Source organism: Grus americana, chromosome 4 (assembly GCF_028858705.1).
Source record: "Grus americana isolate bGruAme1 chromosome 4, bGruAme1.mat, whole genome shotgun sequence".
Classification (NCBI taxonomy): domain Eukaryota; kingdom Metazoa; phylum Chordata; class Aves; order Gruiformes; family Gruidae; genus Grus; species Grus americana.
The window spans coordinates 2,428,113-2,450,421 of record NC_072855.1 but is presented as its reverse complement, the minus strand read 5'-3'; the positions used below and the strand labels follow the sequence as shown (position 1 = coordinate 2,450,421).

The following is a 22,309-nucleotide window of genomic DNA, read 5'->3' as shown; positions in this document are numbered from 1 at the left end:
TACTTGAAAAAAATGTGGGGCTCAGGACACGACAGCAGAGGAGCAGTAGGGCAGACTCTTGGCAGTCTCCGATAAGAGCCCTCTCATAGTCATTGCCAAGATTGAGGTCCCAAGCCCATCCAACCTGGCCATCCAGCACCCATCTCCTACTCTGCATCTGGAGACCCATGCCTGGCCCCTGCCTGCCCCCACCACTCCCTGACATCCTCCCCCTGCTCTTCTAGCAGTGGTCCCAGAGCTGGGAGTGCTCCTGACACCCATCCTGTGCAGCCACATCACGGATGGACTGTGTCCAAAGCTTCAGGCCATGAAGGTTGGCGGGGAAGGGGTTGCAACTCAGCCTGTTATGATGAATGGAGAGGCTGGACTACCACCTCTTCCCCAGGCTTCACTTCAATGCAAACAAGTTCACCTGGCAAGTAATTACAGGAAAGATTGAATCCAGGAGGGTGCTGAGGTCTCTTATTTCCCCAGTCAGTTCATATCAACATGCTCTGCACCCTGCAAGCTGTGGCACCCAAAAGCTTTCCGAGAACTTGATCAAGCAGTTCCCTTTCTGGCAAGCCTGTGCATTATAGTCTCCATCCTCTCTGTTTTGCTTGGCCTTTTGGCCTGTGTTATCACCCTTGCACCTTTCCTTTCAGCTTTCAGCCAGCAGTGGTTTATTAATCTATTTCGCAGCCCATGGCTGGAAGGTTCTGTTTTATTCCCCATTTTAATTTTCATGGTGCATAAAATACTCACCAGCCTGACAAGGAAGAGTTACGGCCACTGAGGTGCACTTTTATGATGACTCTTAAAAAACGTCAAAAATCCAAACTTACTAAATACTGACTCTGGGAACACTTTAAATTCCAACTTGATGACACCAGCCCCAAATCTTCAGTAACCCAAAGACACTGGTGCATTTGAGACCCTCCAAGAGAGTGATTTTTTTTAAGTTCTTGTTTTTTCCTCAATGCCCATGCTTTGTATAGTGTTTCTGTAAAATCCACAGCTTTCATGGTCTTGGCTAGCATACTCCAATGCAAAACATACCATGTATTTCCCCAGCAAAAGATCTCAAGGTATACTGGGAATGTGATAAAAAAAGAGATCAGATTAAAAAAAGGAAGGAGGTGTCTCGGGTTTTCAGGATTGCTTTCCCTAAAATGCCATTACCATGGGGGTCAGTACAGGAGCGATCTTTTTTGCAGCCACTTTGGTGCTGGGGAGCTCTGCAGAAAGCCCCAGCGGTAATTCTCTTTTAGGAAAATCATCAGAAATGAGTACCCTGCTCAACTGACCTTCCATCAATGTGTGGTGGATGCTCCAGTAGACGCTCAAGCAGTGCTTCTCCTTTTTCATGCCTCGCTTGCACTTGCAGCCATACAGCTGGCTGGACAGCAAGGCTGTCACGGTGCTCCGGCACTGGTTCTTGGCATCGGGGCCCAGCTTGTTGGCTCCATTGCCTGCGATGCATTGCCGGAGGGTCCTGAATTTGGCACTGCAGATGGGGTCGTTGGTACAGGACTCGCCTGCTTGAAGGCAGTCCCTGCTCGAGCTGACAGCTTCCGCCATACCTTCTGCAAGAAAACCAGAGAAGTAGTATGAAGGTGATGGAGCAACCCCAAGGGGGAAATGAATTGTTTCTCCCATGAGCTGGACCAGGCTGGGCTGTCCATCTTCACACACAGAGATGGAAATCCCTCTCATCACCATCCACTCTAAAAGCAATGACCCTGCTTCTCTAATCTTTAAGTGGGCTGATCCCTCCTGAACAGGTCAGCTGAAGGGTTTAAATGCCTAGGCTTGCCACTCCTACTCATGGATTGCCCACACGATGGGGAGCTCTGGCTGCTCAGGTTTGCTGCAGCACTGCTCAGCAGCATCGCAGAGGAACAGGAGTGGGTGAAAGGAAGCTGGAGGGATTTTAAGGAGGCAAGACACAACCTGAGATTCAACACCGCAACCCAGCCCTCTCTCTCTTATTGCTGGGCCACCAGCAGTAGTGAGATGCATGTGGCATCCAGCTGATGAGCCAGAAGGACAGGTCACCTCTCTCCTGGAGACCAGGTTCTTCCTGATTTGAGACAGTGACCCTGGACAGGGTCAGCCTGGAAGCAGGATTATATATGACAGAAACTCAACCAGTCCCTGGTGCTTGCTCTTTCTTGCTTGGAGCACAAAAAGCTTTCCAAACCCTTTGCTCCCCCAGCTCGCTCTCTCATTTCTGCCCTCCGAAGTTAACAGCAGCCCAATGTTATGGAGACCCCAGCCTCTCCTCCTTGCACACGGCTTAACTGCCTACGCCTCCCTGAAGCTATGAATGGCTCTGTGTGGGGTGTTTTGACATGGAGTCAGCCCACATGTGTCCCAGGAGCTGGCCCTTGTTCACTGTCACCACCTCCCCAGGACTCCCACCATTTTATCTTGGCTTTTTCCAAGCTTCTGTAAATTCTCCTCAGAGTTACTTGCAAAAACACAAAGTGCTCTGCTCTCCATGCTGAGAGGATAGACAGAAGCACAGGAGGAAGATGTTATCGCTATGTGTACACCAATAAATTAGTTCAGCAGGGCTCAGTGGCGCTGTGCCCCCACAGCCTGCAGCAGACCAAATCCATGCTATTAAATGCTCTTCCTCTCTAAAGCAAGCTGGCCACATCCAAACTGACTCCTGGGGACGTGCTCACTCCAAGGCTCATGGCTGCAACACTGCACCAGGGCAATGGCAGGACCAGAAGCTCAGCTGTGCTGATGGAGATGGATGATGGTGATGGAGAGGACATGGGGGTTCAAGACGAGGCAAATCACACTCCTCCAGTTGGTGTGATGCTCAGGAGCATGTTGACATAGGTCAGGCACAACTGCACCATGGCTTGGGGGAGTGATGAAGAGGCAAACCCGGTTGATGGAAAGTGAGAATCAGTCCCCATGCCTATAATGTAGTTTTAGATCCTGCTGTACTATAAAAATAGAAACTGCTGTCATGACATTGAAGGAGGACTTCTCAAATCCTTCCCAAAGGAACTCCTTGTTTCTAATATAACTTGTCTTCCCTTTGGATGGGAACCAGAAGGGTAAGGATACCTTACCCTTCACAAGGTAGATAAGGTGGGGGCACCATCTGGTTTCTGAGCCCCTCCAGGGTCTGTTCCTGGTGGGACCCAGCTCAGACAATATCAGAAAATCCTCTCTCCCAAGAAAAAAGCGGAGCCCTGATTTCTATCTGTGAGGGTCGCATGAGATCTCCCTTCTCTCCACCAAAAGTTTATTGATCTCTCCATAAAGTCCCTTTTTCCTCCTTCCACCTGCTACCTCTCCTGCCCTGAATTTCTGCACCTGGCTCTGCTGCCCTCCCAGTTCACCACTTGAGCCCAGTATATCCATTTCTCTTCTCTCAGCAGTCTCAGGGTGTTCACGAAGAGGAGCTGCTTCTGCTGCTCTTGATTAGAGTAGAAGGTAGCAGCTGGAGTTCAGATATTTCAATTATGTTTATTACAAACTTTGGGTGAACCCACCAGGAGGTTTCCTTCTGAAATATCCCAATGGCATCGCAAATGCAAAACCTTTCATCAAACTCCAGACTATTTTGCAGTGCCTCATGGCCACCATCAAGCTTTCAGTTATCTCAAATCTCACAACACCTCAAATTTGAGTTGTTCTACCCCTGATTTATTCATAGACCTGGTTTATTTAGCACTCAAGGCTTGTTTGGATCTGCCAAATGTGGAGAGAGAAATTATTTCCAACATGTAGGAAACTCTGCCTTGGGCTGTCATATCTTGATGAACTCCGAACACAAGGAACCAGTTTCCTTGAAATATCATTTGGTCTGCAATTTCGCTGAGATCTATAAAATGAGCCAGAGCTGCTCATAGTCTGTGCTTTCAGACACCTCTGAATTTTCCATGCACATATCTGAGCAGAATCCATAGGGGGAAAAAAAAAGTGCTTGACTTATTTTGCCCTGGCTTTCTCCAAAGGATCTCCTCTGGACAAGGATAAAGCATGGCAGGTTTTATTCTAGAAGAGATGACTTTGTCAGTGTCATGTCAGCTGCTAGAAAAGTAGGTTAAAAGAGAAATTATGGCCCTCCTTCCCCCTCTCCGCTACATGAATTGCAGAAGATACTCCCCAGGACGGTTATAAACACAGCCAGCCTGTAAAAGCTGTAAAACACTTTGGGATCCCACTTTAAATAAATCAAACAGATTGACCATTTGAGAAATTTTCCTGCAAAATTTTAAGTAAATATATCCTCAAGCTGAGACTTGCTTCATAGAACAAAGGCCAGGGGTGAATATTTACAGCCCAAGCCCAAAGCATAAAACACCTCTATTCAGGCTTTATGACAGAGGTACTTGAAGCAACCTGAAGCGGAGCGTCACGAATGACCCGTTCCATAATCATGTCACTTAAAAACCAAATCATTCAGGGGCTTTTATTGTTAGCTATGTCTTTGCAACTGAGACAACATAACACCACGTTTTCCTCCTCACACTACCCCTGAGAGAGTAATTTTATGCAACATTAAGAGAGTGCCTCTCAGGGAAAAAAGAAAAAAACCTAAAAACTTCTGTGACTTGTAAAATAGATGGTGCTATCTAACAAGCAGGGACAAAAGCAAAATCAAGTCTTCTCTCCCAAAAAATGGAGTGGCCTTTCTGGTTTTACTTTCAAAAATAGCACCTTATGGACTCTGCACCATGGGATTTTTCTCCACCTCTGCCCCTGCCTGATCAGGGGGCTCAGGATACGCACTGGGTTGTGCATGGCTTGGGCTTTCCATGCCTCTGCTTTTCTAATAGCAGACCTTCCAGCTCCCTCTGCTCTCTTTAAAATGCCATTTGTCTGGATTTTTATTCCTTGCTTGCTGCTAATTTCACGCTGTTTACGGTGGGCAGATGGAGTAATGAGTTTATTTTCACATCCTGTTTGTAGCTACGCTCCACATCTGTTTCTGCTCTTGCTTACCTCAGTGACACTTACATGAAGTTACTCCTAATGTGCAGGAGTAAGAGAGAAATCTGTCTCTTCCCATTGCCTTAACAGACCCTCCGTTCTTTTACAGGTGTCTCAAAGTGCATTTTGTAGAACAAGGACGTCTTACTCTCCTCCAAGGAGACCGTTTCCTTCACCAAGGAAAAGCAGCTGTGCCTGGGGTTCAGAAGTGTGAAGGTGACCCCATATGCCAGTTGGGAAACGGTGAACGAAATGACCGGAGAGCACCAACACAGGGCACTGCCACTCTGCCCTTCTGATCCAACCAACACTTGGGCGTCAGATGTTTTAGGAGGAACCACACTGTTTCTCATGGTTCTGGTCAACCTGGGGCTTTGGGACATGCCCCACTCCCCTCCAGTTTTTGTATGTATTAGGTGTGAATCTTTTTACACCCCTGATTCATGCACAGTCCTGCAGAGTAATGAACACCAGTATTATTTCTATGACAAGCTGTTGAGTCCAGAACATTTGGTGTTTTGTTTTACATTTCCTGCTAAGAGGAGAGTAACTATCCAAAATCTCCAAGAAAGTGGTTTATTACCCCTTTAGGTTAGCTGGACATCTTTCATATAATCCTTCCTAAATCAAGCCTGCCAAATCTTGCCCAATGAGTACAAGTATGATGAAGAAGGCTCCTGCCTCTCACTCCCCTCATGCTCAGACTGGATCTCTTATGCTCATGCATCCCCCGTGCTGTGGGATCCCTTCTGCTCCAACACTTCCTATGCCTGAGGCACTTCAGAGGTCTTCTGCTGACCAGACGCATCGCATGCAACATGTCATGGTGTGTGAGAGGCTGTCCCTCTACAAGCCTTGCTTTGCTTGCAAAGGTGGATGGCTCTCTTCATACCAGAGTCAGTCTGCCAGCCAGCACATAGACCATGTAAGTGGCTGGGAGAGGAGATTGAAAAGTGTGCTTGCATCCTGTGCTAACGTGACAGACACCTGCAGAACTGGGATCTAAACCTGAGGTGGGCACCAGACCATCCCTGTGTGTTCAGCTGGGAGAAACGGCCATCATTGGGCAATCCTAATAGGCTGGATCAAATTAAATCTGCAGGACAGATGTTGGTGCTTGCTAATAGGCAACTGCGTGATATCCAGACACTTTCAACTTACCCAGAGCTGTCAGAAATAAGTTGTTGCACACAGTTGTCCTGGAGTGAAAAATGATGGGAAAGGGAGTCTGAAAGAAACATTCCTAGTATTTCCCAAATCTTCATAAACTAATAGTGATGCATGAATGGGGCCAGGTGGTGAAAGCAGGCGGTCACTGCTAAACCTTGTTTAGACTGTGTTTTCACGTCATGATTTTACAGCCAAGCGCTCAGGATCACCTGAGGAACAAGCCCTTGTATACAGCTCAAACTTTATTTCCCATTTACTGTTGAAATAGCTGCAGAGCGTGCAGTGGGTTGTGTTTCCTCCAAGTGCATACTTTGGATGTGCCTCCATCTGCATACCTTTAGACTTTTTTTTGCCAGGAGTGCAAGAAGTTGTGGCTCACAGGTGTCCCCCTCTCCCGTGGTCCCATTTGCAATGGGGTTAAGGCACTCAAGAGTCCTTGAGGCATGCAACAGCAGCAATCCAAACACACATGGGCTCATGTCAGTGGACAAAAACCCCACACCTTGCATGATCTAGGGAGAAGCATACAAAGCATAACAGAGCTGCCCCAGTAAACACTTCTGCCATAGCGATGGTCCTTACCCCAAACCTGCCTGAGAACGACCCTCCTAGGAGATCACACACACCTTGTCCAGAACTCATAGCTGTCATCTGGATTTTGTAGTGCCCAGCAATCCCCTTTGGGATGCTGTTGTCCAGGCAAGGGAAAGTTACCTTCCCTTCTGTCTGTCTTGCTCTGAGCTTTAGTGCATGCTCTGTGCTCCAACACCACAAACACTTTGAGGGCTGGTTCACTGTTTTTCTGGATTAGATCAGAGCAGCTCATGTGAGGAGGATGACACCATTCATTGGTATCGGCCCTCTGTGGATTTAGATGTTTTTACAAACATAACACACACATAATGAAATCCCACAGTGCAAACTGATCTTTTGCTAGTGATCCTTCCAAGTCAGCACTGGGGTGAGGGAATTTGCTGAGAACACCTCAGGAATGTAATGTCTGATGGTGTCAAAGCAATACTGGAAAGTTCAGGGCAACAATATGCTACATGTCTCAAAAAGACATTAAAAATGTGCTGCCTGACTCTTTGTGCCTTCAGCTCTGACCTTTCTCCTCTTACTTTCAGGTTATCAGCAATCTTTTGTCTGTACTTGCTCGGTGCCTTCAAGCAGCACTTTACAGTCACTGGGGAAATACAAATAAATACAATAACATTCGCTAAGTGTTTCCTTCTCCTCTAGTAGCTGATCCATGTAGAAGATAATTTACTCATTGCATGGAATCAAAACCAGAAGAAAACACCTCTGATCTCTCTTCCTCAGTGGTGAGGCCCTGGCCCAGGTTGCCCAGAGAAGCTGTGGCTGCCCCTGGCTCCCTGGCAGTGTTCAAGGCCAGGTTGGATGGGGCTTTGGGCAACCTGGGCTAGTGGAGGGTGTCCCTGCCCATGGCAGGGGGGTGGAACTGGATGGGCTGTGAGGTCCCTTCCAACCCTATCCAGTCTATGATTCTATGATACTATGATTCCTGCTTAAAATAGACTAATAGGTGACACCTAGATACCTTCAGAGAAGCCTGAAAACTTGAGTTGTCCTGTTGGTCAAGATCTCTGCTGAGGTAGGAAGTTTATTAAGCAAGCCATCTCACCTGTCCTTTGGCAGGATGGATCTGCACAAGTCTGACGATGGTGCAGACAGTTTTAGTGGGCTATCCTCTGCCCTGTGGGGACTTACACTGCAAAGTGAGAGTGAAACGTGATGGCCACAAGTGTTAAATGAAAGCCAAAGAGGGCTCAGTGAGTCGGGTTTTAGACATCTGCCAAGATGAAGCCAACAATCCCCAATTTGTCTTTGACAGCCTTTCTCATCTGCAGCTCTCTTAGCCATTTGCCAAGGAAGCAAGTGTCACTCTGACTTTGATGAAGCCTGAAAAGATGAAGCAATTTATTTGTCCCCCACCAAGTCAATTACTAGAACCTGATAGGGAAAAAAAAAAAAAAAAAAGAAAGAAAATCATGGGCTAGAGCATTAGTTGTTGGATTGTGTCTGCAAACTTTCAAGTTGGAAGAAAATCCAGAAATCCAGAGCCCTCTGGGTGTCTGTGATCTGCGGAAGTTACATCATGCCTCTGTTACCCTTAAGGAGAAAAGAATTCTTCATGAAAACTCTCATGATAACTTGGGGTGAAGTTTCCCTAGATAACATTACTCTCCTGCACTAACACATCGTTTTTGACAAGGCTTCAGCCTTTGTTTTCTAAAGATGCCTCTGGAATGCCCCATCCTGCTGGACTGAGTCAGCCAGACTAACCACCGAATCAGCTATAAACAATATTCTTATGAAAGGAAGATGCAAATCAGACCATCACACTCAGTGCATGACCTGGTTGCAAATAGTTGCGTATCTATTCTGAATAAGATTCATCCATATGACCAGAAAGAAGGCTTAAAACTTTTGAACATCCATGAAGCCTCAAACTGGGTACACGCTAATCTGAAATGTGTGCTCTGAAACTCATATCGTACAACAAGGTACAAGGTTTGGCAGTGAACATGATCCATGTCACATTCGTTGCTTGCCACTATTTGGGGACACCTTGTTATTGATATATCCCAATAGATCAGGGGCTTCAGACCCTGACTTCTGGTGTAACAGAGGTGCTTCTCCCATCCCAAATCTAACCAGTTATGCCACCAACAGGAGACAGTGGTTAGTAGGGCTTGTGATCACTACGATCTTTACACGGGTGCCTAAAAATTGGCATCCAATCCTGTGGGATAATTGAGGGTCTCTGGATATCAGCTCCTTGTCTGTGAAGGTAAGAGCACATCTAGCACGGATCTGTAAGGACAACTGTACTAAAGACTATGAGGTCTCAAGGGCTAGAGGAGATCACTAGGTACTTAAAGGAGATACATCTAAGACCACAAGTTCCACCTAAGTTTGACTTTAAAATGCCTTGGCCACATGGTAGAGACATAAAGATTCTCTGCTGAGGCACAGCAAAGCAAATTTAGACCCAAGACTGCCCCTTTTTAGGTCTAACTCTGGCTGAGTCTGCTTGATCATTCTAGCTTGTCTTCTGTCCCCTTTCTGACCTCTCATGTTCTTCATCCAGACATCTCCTATGTGCTAGACAGGGCTCAGACATATCCTTGTTCACCCAAAATTTGATGGTGAGCAAGAGCTTTGATTGCATGCCTTCCTGTGACTTCAAGTCTGGTATTTGACCTTCGTATGCTGTAGAAAGCATGTCCCAAGGAAGGTGACTCAATAAGAATACCAGGAATTCTTGATATCAGAATGATCTTTATTCCTCCTATTAGGTTGATTCCAGGAAGACATTGTGGGCATCCTGTCTGTAAAAGAGGAATCCATTATGCATTTTCTTGGAGAGACGTGGCACAGTGAGGCAGCGTAACTGGCCATGGCTGCAAAGTGGGAAGCATATATGTTGCCTGCATCTCTTAGAAAACCTCAGTCTGATCTCTCCAGAAAGCAGGAAGGAGAGAATGTGTGTGTGAATGTGCATGTGCAAGTGTGTGTGTGTGTGGAGGGAGGCTTGTGGAAAATGCAGTGAGTATTGTTCATGCCTAGCATTTATTCAGTCAAAAATACAGCTGATGAGAACATATACGGACTTTACAGCTGAGACACTAAGTGTATTGCTTTGAATGTATATTTATTGCTGGCATTTTAAAGCAACTCTTACTGGCATATCAAAATCCTTCGAATGAAAGCTGCCATTGAAAGAGGAGTCATTATCACATCAATTGGTGCTACATTTGGATGAACTGAGAGCGATTTAAAAAGGGTGGCAATCATCGGTAATGCTCCACACACAGGTGACTTCCATTTGCCCTGTCCAGTGCTGTGACATTTTCTCTTCCTCTTTGACGTCCTTGAGAAGACTCTGTGACCGTCATAGCTTTCCACTGCAGCGGTGAAAGCAACAGTGCTGATGAGGTCTTTTTCTAGATCTGGCTATAGCAGCCCCAAGGATAGAAATCCACCTTCCACTGGAGGGGGGGGGGGGGGGGAGGGGGGATGTTTTTAGTCATGTTGCCACCCTGAATTGTGGCAAAAAGGAGCAATTTTAGATGGGAAGTCAGACACTTAAAAAAAAATAATAAAAAAAATCATAGAATCACAGAATGGTTTGAGTTGGAAGGGACCTTTAGAAGCCATCTAGTCCAACCCTCCCTGTAGTGATCAGGGACATCTTCAACTAGATCAGATGGGGCTCAGAGCCCCATCTGGCCTGACCTTGAATGTTTCCAGGGATGGGGCATCTCCCGCCTCTCCAGGCAACCAATTACAATTGCAATGTTGATGAATTGCTTTGTTCCACCATCAAGAAGCCGATGACCTTGGTCATCAGCTGGGTTTGACACTCCCTGTCCCAGATATAAGTCTCAGGTAAGGAACAAGATGCAGGAAACATGAGGCAAAGGTGGCGCAATTCTATGTAGAGATATGCAAAGATAAATGGAGGTCTATATATGGGAGAAATGGGAGAACTAACGAATAATTTAATCAAAGCAATATTCATGACATCAGCAACATGCTAGACATTTACAAGTCTCCCCTACTTGGATTACATGCTCAAGTTCATTATCAATAGTTGCCATGGGACTGATTTTCCAGTCTTTAGAGGAAAAAAAAAGTGCTATGTGCTCCAACTGTTAGTACTGGTATTTCTCTGGTGCGTCTAATGGCCACATTTACTCCTCTGAAGGCAGAGCACTGATCGTGTATGCTCCTTAACTACAGTCACTGAGCTGTGAGATCCCCAAAGAGATTCGTACTGTGGTGTTCGGGGTTCCTCAACAGTCCAGACCTGTAGCAAGATTTATATTTTAAAAAAAAAAGTTTCACAAGCCTATATTTCAGTAGGATATTGGAGAATGTGATGTTAACATGTTATCTTGGTCTCTATTTCCTAGATTAACCTGAGCGTAAGCCCGTTACACCTCCCCCTTTTGCAAACAGAAATTCTTCTCGCATTGCAGCTTATGCTCAGCTGCCACTAAACCAGCATTTGGGGTCATCAGCCACAGAGCCTGTAATAACTGAGCTCCTCAGCTATCATTTGATTGTACATGTATTTTATACATCTGTAGATCTATCTGTGCCTCAAGATCAGCTCAGCTTCCCAGCCCAGATTTGGATAAGCAAGGCAGTCTGATTCTCAGCTTTCTGAGCAAAATTTCAGCTAGCAATGATCAGTGCCTTAAAGGCAGTCTTCTTAAGTCCAGCAGAGTGAGATACAGATCTTTTTCAGAGCCTGTAACAGTTTTATACACATATATAAATATATATATATATATATGTAGTTTTTAACTCCCTTAACTCCCCTTTGCTTCAAATCATTTGACTGAAGAATTCTGGCATTCGCCAATTCTTCAAAACCTTGCAAAGTCCTGTCAATTAAGTAAGGACCGTTGTAAAACATGACTATTTCTGGAAGCCCATATCTGCCAAATAAAGGTTTACTGTTTGCTACAAGGTACTTTAATAAAAGAGTCTCCAATAATGCAGCCTCAGAGTACCCTGGATAATCCAACAGGTCCACCCTGTCTGACCCATCATCATTGTTTTTTTCTCTCTAAGGCAGCAATTATTGACACATTTCACACATATCCAGTTATCCATTTTCTTTGACTCTGTGTTCATTTGTGACCACTGCGATACATTTTTCAAGATCTCACAAATTCTGTAGAATACCTCAGGGCTGGAGTATTTTTGGCACTACTAATTTTTTTGCCTCTGTACGCTTTACTATCAATTACAGAAAGCTCTGATTTGAATTGATATGTAATTCCCAAGCCTTCTTTCAGTGACAGCGTTAATAGCTTTCTGCAATGTCTTGTCTTTTGCCATGGCCTCCAGAAGTTTATTCCCTACTGCGTTTGAGACGAGAGAAATCTCTTCCAACAGATTTGCATGCGTTATGCTGTTCTCTACATAGACTTCAATAACAAGACTGCTCAAACGCTCTCAGGACTGTGCCTGCTCTCAGCTCTTGTTCTCCTGGTTTGCACAAACTGCATGCATGCAGCTGGAAAATGAAAACTAAGCACTCTTCTGCTTGCTGGCAGGTGAATGAGCTTTTTGCTTTGGGAACAATGAATTCGGGGTCCATTTTTTGTTGAGATCCATCTTCCCTACTTGAATATTTTTCTTTAATGTCTTCTGCAGCAAAGGCTCTGCTTTAAGATGCTGTTTCTAGAGTATTTCTGAAAAGCAATGCCACCAGTCTGCAAAGTGCACAAGAGTTTTGTGACACAGTCCTAAATCGTTGACAGAGGGATTCAATGGACAGGTGGTTCACCTTTGGGTGACACAGCTTGCCAAAACTCAGGTGCTCAATTTTATCTCTCTTTGAGTTTTAAAACTCCCTGCCCAGGTTGGCAGTCCTGTTTAATTTTGAGTCCTTCTGCATAACATCCCAGAAAGAAGAATTGTCATCTCATTTTATTCCAGGAACTAAACTCTGCAAATCTTTCTTATCTGTCAAGGCAGCATTTCTGTAATCGCCTGGCTTTGGCCAGAGTCTGCATGTATGCCGATTCACTTACACTTTCTCCCAAATATCTCACGTTTCTGATTTTAAATTAGATTTCTCTTGCCATGTCCCATTTCCTGATCCACTTCTGCAGCCTCTTGTTGTCTTCCCCTTTTGCTGTCCTTCCTCCCCCCCGGCCCCGCAATCTTTCAGGATATCATCTATGTGTATTGCAATGCTCTCATTTCCTTCAAAAAATTCTTGCAGGTTCCTGTCAAAAGCCTCAGGAGCAAGTTAAAACCCAGAGGGAAATTTGTACAAGTAACTTCTCCCATCAGGGGCATTGAAAATGCAAACTCTCAACGTCTTCTTGGTCAGGACAATTTGCAAGGACCCAAGAGGGGCAGCTAGCAGCATAAAAGAAAACACATCTCTAGCCATTGTCTTGAAAATATAACACTTGGCAGGAAGGAAAATATTTTCTCTGAATATTTCTATTGAGTTCTTTGGGATCTAATCTCAGTCCAAGGGACTTGTCCTTCTTTCCTGCTGTTCCTGGGGGCAGGCGCATTGCAGTGGCTTCTATTTTTAAAAATTATTTTCAGTGTTAGTAGATAGTCCAAATGCTTCCCTTAATTTCTGTCTCATGAACAGAGGAGCATTTCTGGAGGCTGAAGCACTGAGTGCTTGGGGTCTGACAGCACAGATTTCTATGCCTTGTTCACCAATGCCATTAAAGACATCTTAATACTGTTCTATTTTTCCTTTTTTCTTTTTTTTTTTTAACCAGATTCCTTCTTTTAATGACTTCTAAGTCAGAATTTCATCTATCTCTTGACTGTGATCCACCCGCATTGCTCATAAATTGTATTTTTCAGTTTATTAAAGTTTTTGCTTAACTTAACCCCCCCCTTCATTCCAGTACTCCTCTTTCCTGGTCTACACTTGTTCACAGTGTATCACTTTCCTGCTCCTGATACCATCCGGTGTTTCAGATTCTTTAAAGCTGTAAACCTGAAAAAGGATTTGCACTGGGGAAAAAAAAATGAAAACAGTAAAAAAGCTTTCCATCTGTCTTGGTCTCTGACTTTAGATGATTCCGATGGAAGAGCTGTTAACTGGGAAGCAGTTGATGGAGCTAGGCTGAGTGCGCAAAGAGGGATGCTCATAAATCAGGAACAGAAATGTATCTGGCATACATGTCATGGGCTTCTCCTTCCCTGAGAGACTGAAGTGCCAGACCCTGAACTTCTGATGTTGCCCAAGCCAGGACATATGGTGGGTGATGAGATGGGCAGCAGTTCCAAGGAGTTAAATCACATCGAGGACTCTTCTGGGCAAGACCTTCAGAATGACATCCAGGTGCTTCCTGGTGTGTCCTACCACACTCTCCATAGAATAAGAGATTTTCCCTTCAAATACTATTTTAAAATTCCACACTCACACCCATGCTGCACTACTGCCTACACAGAAATACCCAGGGGTTGCTGGTACCTGTCAGAGAGTCTGTGTGTAACAACTGCAAGAAATGGCAGAAAAGTAACATCTTTATCTTCCCAATCTTCATCAAGAATGAGATCCCAGAGGAGTGGACAAAGACAAAAAAATGCCCTTTTTAAAGAAGCAGAAAAAGGAAACAGGTGAATTATAGACCAATCATGTGGATAAGACTGTCCAGGAAAGTACAGAGGTGACACGGTATGATTTTACTTTTGCAAGCCATTTGGCACAGGTCCATGTGATGCGCCCATATGAACGGCCTCTGAGCAATCATGGTAAAGTGGGTGCTCATGAACACTGTGCTCCAAGAAGAGTAGCAACGGCACATTTTCAGACTAAGAAGGTCTTCGAGGGTCTGTCCTGAGTCTGGTACTGTTCAATATTCTCATAATGACTCAGATGATGGAATAGAGAATAGATTTATGTAATTTGTGGCTGACAGAAGCTGAGGAGGGGGGTCACAAGCAATGTGCAGGACAGGAGTGGAATTCAAAATTATCTTGATTTCTAAAAGGCAGAGTCTGAAATCAGGAGGATGGCACTGAACAGAAGCAAAAATGACACTGGGCAATGTGAGTGCAAGACAGGAGGGAGAAGTAAACCTAAGAAATGGGTGGCTTGCCAGCAGTATGGGAGACATGACCGTGGGGTGGGAGGCGTTCACAGGCTGAACAAGAAAAAGCAGCAGGATGCAAACCAGAAAACATGAGGTGTGAGATGTGAGTGGTGCATATTTATCACAGGAAGGAATTATCCCGCACTTCTCAGCTCTGGTGAGGCTTTAGCTGGAGCTTGAGTTCACCTTTTTGGTGGGACAACACATGCTAAGGACGATGACAAGATCCCAGAGGAATTTTATTAAAAATACAAGTGGTTTTGCAGGCTGGGAAAGGCTGAAAGAACAGGGTTTGTTTAGTTTAGGATGAAGGCTGCTAAGAAACAAAGTCAGAGCACTTGAATATGTAAACAAGATGGTTCAGAAGCGGACCGTGATAGATAGCCCTCCACATCGTGGGATGTAAGATGAGAAGTAATTTTGAGTAAATGTGCAGCAAGGGAGATTTAGTTAGATATTAAGAAAAATGTTATATGGGAAGTTAAAAAGTGGAACAGATTATGGAGGGTCTGTTTAATCCCCAGCAGTGGAATCATTTATAGAAGCATCTGTCAGAAACGGCTCTTGCATCCTCCCTTCTCTGCTGGAGCAGCAGGCTTTGTCCGTGCAGTCCCTTCCCATTCTTCTTTCCCATGACACTGTCCAGTTGCAGTTATTGAAGACCTTGTGGCTGGCATGGACTTGTAAAGTGAGAACAACCCCCTCATAATCAAAGAATCCAGGCTGGAGTTAGACCCAAATGAAAGGTAAACAAAGTCTCTGTGAAGTCTGGCTCTCCCAGAACAAGGTGTCTTCCTCTTTTCGTAGTTAAGCTGGTGTTAATCAGCAGTGACTTCACTGAAGTATTCAAGATGAAGGTGTGTAAAACCAAACTGAGAAGAGGGAAACTTAATAAGACTTGTGAAAAAAAGCAGAAACATTTCCTCCTCTGAGGATAATTAAGCAGGCAGGTGGTTAGGGACTCTCTTGGGAAGCAAAAGAAATGGGTTTGGAAGCCCTCCCACTGAGGAAGAGCTGTAACCACCACAGTAACCCATGAAAGACAAGCTGTTTGAGAAAATGCAGGGTTGGGCATGCACTGAGCATGGCGATAGGGTCTCTCAAGAGAATTAGCTGTTTGAGTTATCCTGGAAATGGAACACAGAGAAAGTAGATGCCTGCTGGCTCAGCACAGGGCTCTGCTGGGGATGGTGGAGAGCCCAGTGCTGGCCAAGCTGACCAAGCCCCAGAGAACATCCAGGTCCCAGGACAGATGGTAGGATGTTTTCCCATTTGTATTTAACTTTCAGATCCATGAGTGCCTCTGACTTGTTCAGCAAATAAATCTGGCCAACGCTTCCTAAGTAGTTCTTCCCTGCTTCACCAGGCTCCAACACAGCTACTGAAGCTCTGTAGCTATCCGTCGGCTGCCACCAAATGCTGATGCCAAAATGGCAGAGAGGTGGCTGGTTTTTTAAAGCACATTTCAGCACCCACTGGAGGTCTGTGTCCTTCTTTGCCATTTGTATTGGGTTTGCATGGCAAGGTTTTGGGAGCATGGGGGTACAAGGGTGGCTAGCTTGGTCAGTAGATCACGAGATTCTTAATCTCAGGGTCATGCATTCAAGTCCCATGTTGGGTGCCAAAAAGGACTGTAGTGGGTTGACCCTGTCTGGACACCAGGCACCCACCAGAGCTGCTCCATCTCTCCCCTCCTCAGCTGGGCAGGGGAGAGAAAATGTAACAAAAGTCTGGTGGGTCAAGATAAGGACAAGGAGAGATCACTCAGCAATTACCATCACAGGCAAAACAGACTCAACTCAGGAAAATTAATTTAATTTATTACCAATCAAATCAGAGCTCAGTAATGAGAAATAGAACCAAATCTTAAAAACGCATTCCCCCCACCCCTTCTTCCTGGGCTCAACTTCACTCCCGATTTCCCTCCCTCGTCCCTGCCAGCAGCACAGGGGAGACGGGGAATGGGGGTTGTGGTCAGTTCATCACACGGTGTCTCTGCTGCTCCTTCCTCCTCAGGGGGAGGACTCCTCACACTCTGCCCCTGCTCCAGCGTGGGGTCCCTCCCATGGGAGACAGTCCTCCACCAACTTCTCCAACACAAGTCCTTCCCACAGGCTGCACTTCTTCACAAACTGCTCCAGCGTGGGTCCCTCTCATGGGGTGCAGACCTTCAGCAACAGACTGCTCCAGTGTAGGTCCCCCACAGGGTCACAAGTCCTGTCAGCAAACCTGCCCTGGCATGGGCTCCTCTCTCCATGGGTCCACAGGTCCTGCCAGGAGCCTGTTCTAGTGTGGGTTTCCCACGGGCCACAGCCTCCTTCAGGTGCCTCCACCTGCTCCGGCGTGGGGTCCTCCACGGGCTGCAGGCGGAATCTCTGCTCCCTATCATCCCCCATGGGCTGCAGGTGGATATCTGCTCCACCATCATCCTCCATGGGCTGCAGGAGGAAAGCCTGCCTCGCCATGTCTTTTCAACGGGCTGCAGGGAAATCTCTACTCCGGCGCCTGGAGCACCTCCTTTCCTTCCTTCTTCACTGACCTTGGTGTCTGCAGAAGTGTTGTTCTCACATATTCTCACCCTCTCTCCGGCTGTGGTTGCTCCTGGTGGGTTTTTTCCCCTTCTTACCTATGTAATTCCAGAGGCACTACCATGGTCGCTGATAGGCTCAGCCTTGGCCAGTGGTGGGTCCATCTTGGAGCCATTTGGCATTGACTCTATTGGACATGGGGGAAGCTTCTGGCAGCTTCTCACAGAAGCCACCCCTGTATCACTCCACTACCAAAACCTTGCCACGCAAACCCAATACACCATCTTTGCCAGAGAGCTGAGGGAACTACTGATCAAGGGCAAGCTGAGCCCATGTGTTCACTTTGCATCCTCCTTCACCTCAACACCATCTCTGCAAGCTTGATCTTAAGGCAGAGCACGTAGCATCCCCTTGTCCACTCCTGCCAATAGCAAAATAAGCGCAATGCCTTCAAAGACAGAGGGAACATGAAGTTCAGCAAGCTCTCTGAGGGAGCTGTGATGCCCACTGCATCAAACAGTCCTAAGAGCATGTCAACATTGTTGGTTCAGCAGGGGCCAGGACTCATTTTCAAGTTACGGTTCTCACTGTACAGAAGCAAGGAGAAAATTACATTTTCTTTATTTGATCTCTGGCACTTTCTGGGTCAGGAAAGTCCACAGGTGTTGAGTTTGAACTACTGCCAGACTAGCAATTGTTAGCAAAAATGGACAGCATTTGGATCATGCCTTCAGTGGTTTCAACACACTCTTATCTATCCCATACATCATTACATATAACTAAGCACTGAAAAACCTTCCAGCTCTGCCTGCAAAACACAAGAGCACAAATTGTGTTTCCAGCACAAATCCAAAACATAGCCCCATACTAGCTACTGTGAAGAAAATGAACCCTCTCAGATGAAACCAGGACACCAAGACAGGCCAAGACAATTGTGCAGACCTTGAGCATTCATTGGTAAGGAGAAAATCTCACCCATTTTTAAAGGGTCATTTATCAATGAACTCTCTTCTTAATGTACCTCTTTAAAACATTTAAATGACAGTGCATTCTGCACTGCACTGTTATGATAGAGAACCCAGCCATATGTCAAGCAGGAACTGTGACCCCTTTTTCTGTGATTAAGTTCATTTTTGTTCCATCCACTTTTTTTTGTACATGATTAACTGGTGAATAAAAAAGCTCTTTTTTTATTTTTCTTTGTAATGGCTGAAGCAGTTTTAATCATATATAATTCAACACTTGCTATGTGATTTGCATTCCCTGCTTTAAGATGAATTTGGCACTAAACAAGCTCTCAATTATACTCCCCCGCCTCTGTTTTCTCTGGAAGTCACAAAATTCATTCAAACAAAAGCTAAACCCCCCTGAAGTTTTATGAAGATGGATGATGATTAAAATCAAGGAACAAAGATCCTTCTCCTGACTTTACAAAACCACAGGGTTCCAATGTATGTTCTCCAGTGGCACTTTTCCAGGCAACCTTGGGTTCAAAGACAAAATTGTGTACATGTCTGTACCAGACCAGGTCACTCCATCTATCTATCATCCCTTCTTCTCATGACTACCCTGGTTTTTTTTGCGCCTGACCCTGGATATTAAACATGAAGGCTGGAGTTTGCAAGCCCAAAGCATAAGTGAGGCTGAATAAGGCAGAAATTGAGATTAGACAAGGAAGCCAAGTTGGAAAAATTGGAGAAGCCTCTAGCTGAAGAAGACAGGAAGAGCAAAGGCAGTGAGAAATGAGCACTGATGCAAGACAGCTGGAATTTATGTATAGATACATATATGTATTTACACACATATATGTATTTAAATGTAAGTATAGGTAGATAATATATATTATAGCATCACTGCAGACAGTTAGTCAATGTAGATCTGATTAAGAGTTAGGCAATCCATAGAGGATCCTAAATTAAGTGCTTGCAGTTATTCTCTAGAAGCACTTCCATGCCTTCATCCACTACAGGAAAGACTAGGGTAATGGTTGGACTTGATGATCTTAAAAGTCTTTTCCAAGCTAAATGATTCTATGAAAAGGGACAGTGAAAGAAACATAACATCCAGCTAACTGTTAGCAATAAAGGCATAAAACCGATGTGGAGGCCACGGAACAGTGAAACGCAGTGGAAACAACATGAGAGAGAAAGACAGAAAGAGCAAAGAAAAACTAAAGATGTCTCAGGGTTGTTCCAAAACCAAGATGACAGATTGGCTTCCCCTACAGATGCTAATTGAGGCACTGGGCAGGAGGCAGGCAGAAATAGGCAGATAATGAACCACGGGGACAGTGTGTTAAAAGAGTAAAATAGAAAATATAGAATAAAAGGCAAATATTTATTTGTTATAGGAGGTCTGTACAGAGGAAGGAAGATGGGAATTTTCTTGCATTCATTTAGTTGCTCCCATCTGAGCTAGGTATCTACGTTTCTGTATCACTAGAGGGGCTGATTGCCCACATGTGGGTGCTTAGTGCCATTCAAGATGCTCTAGGGTACCCGAGACATGAACAGGACTACAGATGTGACACAGTCCCATGGGAAGTCTGCACATTTCTGGAGCAGCAACTGGAAACCAAGCAGAGCATTAGGCAGGGCAACCAACTCAGCTGTAGGTAGACATTTATATGAAACTAGAGGGATACAACCCTTGGAGCTTAATCCTGGTCACACAGAAACAGGATGCTTGCTGAAGGTGCACTGAAACAAAGAGAGATGGCAATGAAAATGTAAGTCCCAGGTATCAAATGTGGCCAAAGCAGGGATCATTAACTTCATTGTCAGGGGAAGCAGCAAGCTGATTAAAAACAAGACCTCTGGCTTGTGTCAGGAATTAAATAAAGCATCTGGAGCCAGCCAGCCAGAGTCAGAGCTTGCTTAAGGTGGGATGGGCTTTCACAGTGCAACACAGCAACAAAGTGCCAGCAGTGTCATCTGCTATCAGCACTAGGTCCCCTGGAAAGCAACACTTCTGAAATACCGAGGAAGGAAACAGCATCCTAAAGTCATGATGTCTTCACCTGAGTTAGACCCACATTTATGGCAATTATGTGTTCCTTCCATCCAGAGATCCCATGGGGTGGGAGGAAATTAAATAATAATAAGTTATTAAGCAAGGTTTGAACCTTCATGCTGAACTTGCTCCTTATGCTCTCCCTATTTCTGTCCTGAAAGTCTGTTTTCAGTCTCAACTTAAATAACCAAAGAAGAATTTTGCTGTAAGAAATGATCTTGTAATCCAAGATAACTTGATCCATACAAAGGTCTAGTAACTTGCTCAAAGGCTTCTCTCGTAAAGCAGAAGTCCACTCAGGAACAGGAGCAAAATCCTAAAATTTAATTACCAGCTTCAAGTTGGCTCCAGTACACATGCAATTATTTATAAAACACTTTCAGTGATTATTCATAGGTTTCATACTTGGGGTGGGGGGGGTGGGGGGCGGGGAAGGGGGGGAGGTCACCAGCTTGCAAACAAGCCTGAAATTCAGAATTGCTTTCTGAGGAGAGCTGAGGGAAGATGATTATGATGGATAATAGAAGAGAAGAGCATAAGGGAAATTGATTATGAAGGTTTACCAGGAATACGAGCATTATTAAAAACTCTATTGCACATCAGTGAATTTCAGACCCTTAAATCGACAGGACCTTTAAAGGGAAATTACATTTTCTATCATTTAATCAACATAGGTAGCAGTGTGTTTGGTCTCTCTTCCCGGCTCTCTGTTGACTTTGATTGGCCGGTTTAGAGAAGTTTAATGTTTAATCTGATATTAAGTGTCATGCAGTTTGAATAAACCAGAGGCAACTGAAAAAGCCAGAAGCAATAAACTTCAGCTTTCCTCCTAACTGTCTCTGTAAAGTCCAGCTAATCATATCTCTCCTTGAATGGCATTTGTTATTTCAATAACCCTTTTTTTCCCCCTCACATGGTACATTGAAGCTGCTCTCAGCCCCGTGCTGCTCTGCTGAAGACAACACAAAATTGTGCCAGCATCTGACTGTGAGGACCCCCTTCCTCCATCACATGATGAAAAGTAATTCAGAGCTGTCTGGGACCTGGCCAGGGACAATACTACCAGTCAAGTCCAGTTCCTGCTGCCTTTCACCTTATAGAGTCATACTTCTGTTCGCAAGTGTTATTGCAGTCAGGTGCCAGCGTTCCTGGCTGTGTGCGGGGATAAACAATAAGGCAAAGGGCTGCAGCAGCTGCTTTTCATCTTCAAAGTGTTTTTTCAGCTGTGGATAAACTCGAGGTTCCCAGTGCCCAAGGAAGAACTAAGTTCCTACAGTGTTTCCCCATGGCGCCCTGCTCAACAGCAGAAAGGTCCCGAAGCAGAAGAAGGTTGGGAATGACCACACAAGGAAGTGAATGCAGTGCCCTTGGGAAAGAAAGATTGCTACACCCATTTAAAACCACAGAAACCACGAGGGAGAGAAGACAGCCAGGACGGAACAGGCACAAGCCTGTCTCCAGGCCAGACCCACCCATGAAGAGCTGGTACAATCCCAGGGGAGGATCCTGCTGGAAATGCAGAAGATGGCCAAGTTTAGGATGTTGGTGTGCAAGCTCCCTTGCTTGTGTGGTCTTCTATTGAATTGTCAGCAGCTGATATGGAGCAAGCAAGGCCAAGGAGAGGCAGCAAATTAGGGTAGGCGTTGGGATTGTAGGAATGAAGGGTCTGTGCTGGATGAACAGAGGGTGGATGTGGTCATGGATCAGAACAGAGCTAATATGCATAGTCTAGAAGTGGGTCAGTGTAAGGTTATTTGGAGCAAAAAACACCCATGGGTGGAAGAGGGGAAAGGTCTGAAGCACTTGGCTGCGCCCCTATCAGGACCTGCATTACAGCCAGCATGCGTGAGCATCGCTCTTCTGCTGTGGTCAGCAAGCAGTTGATTAAATCCCTCAGTGCTGCCTGCATGAGCAAGGCAGGGGCCTTTTGGAAAGCAAAAGGACTGTATGACTCACAAGTTCAGAGGCTAGGCCGTCAGAGCTGACCTCCTCCCTTACACAGGCCAGAGGATTGCATCTACTTACCGTGGTAAT

At 45.3% G+C, this 22,309-nt stretch overlaps 1 protein-coding gene across 1 annotated transcript in view; it reads right to left on the bottom strand.

The window, feature by feature from the left end:
- GFRA4 (GDNF family receptor alpha 4) overlaps positions 1–22,309 on the bottom strand; it is a 76,813-nt gene that overhangs the window by 16,392 nt on the left and 38,112 nt on the right. Inside the window, exon 2 of the mRNA XM_054825447.1 lies at positions 1,287–1,565. Coding sequence (XP_054681422.1) covers positions 1,287–1,565 — 279 coding nt within the window. The remainder of the gene's footprint in view (positions 1–1,286; positions 1,566–22,309) is intronic.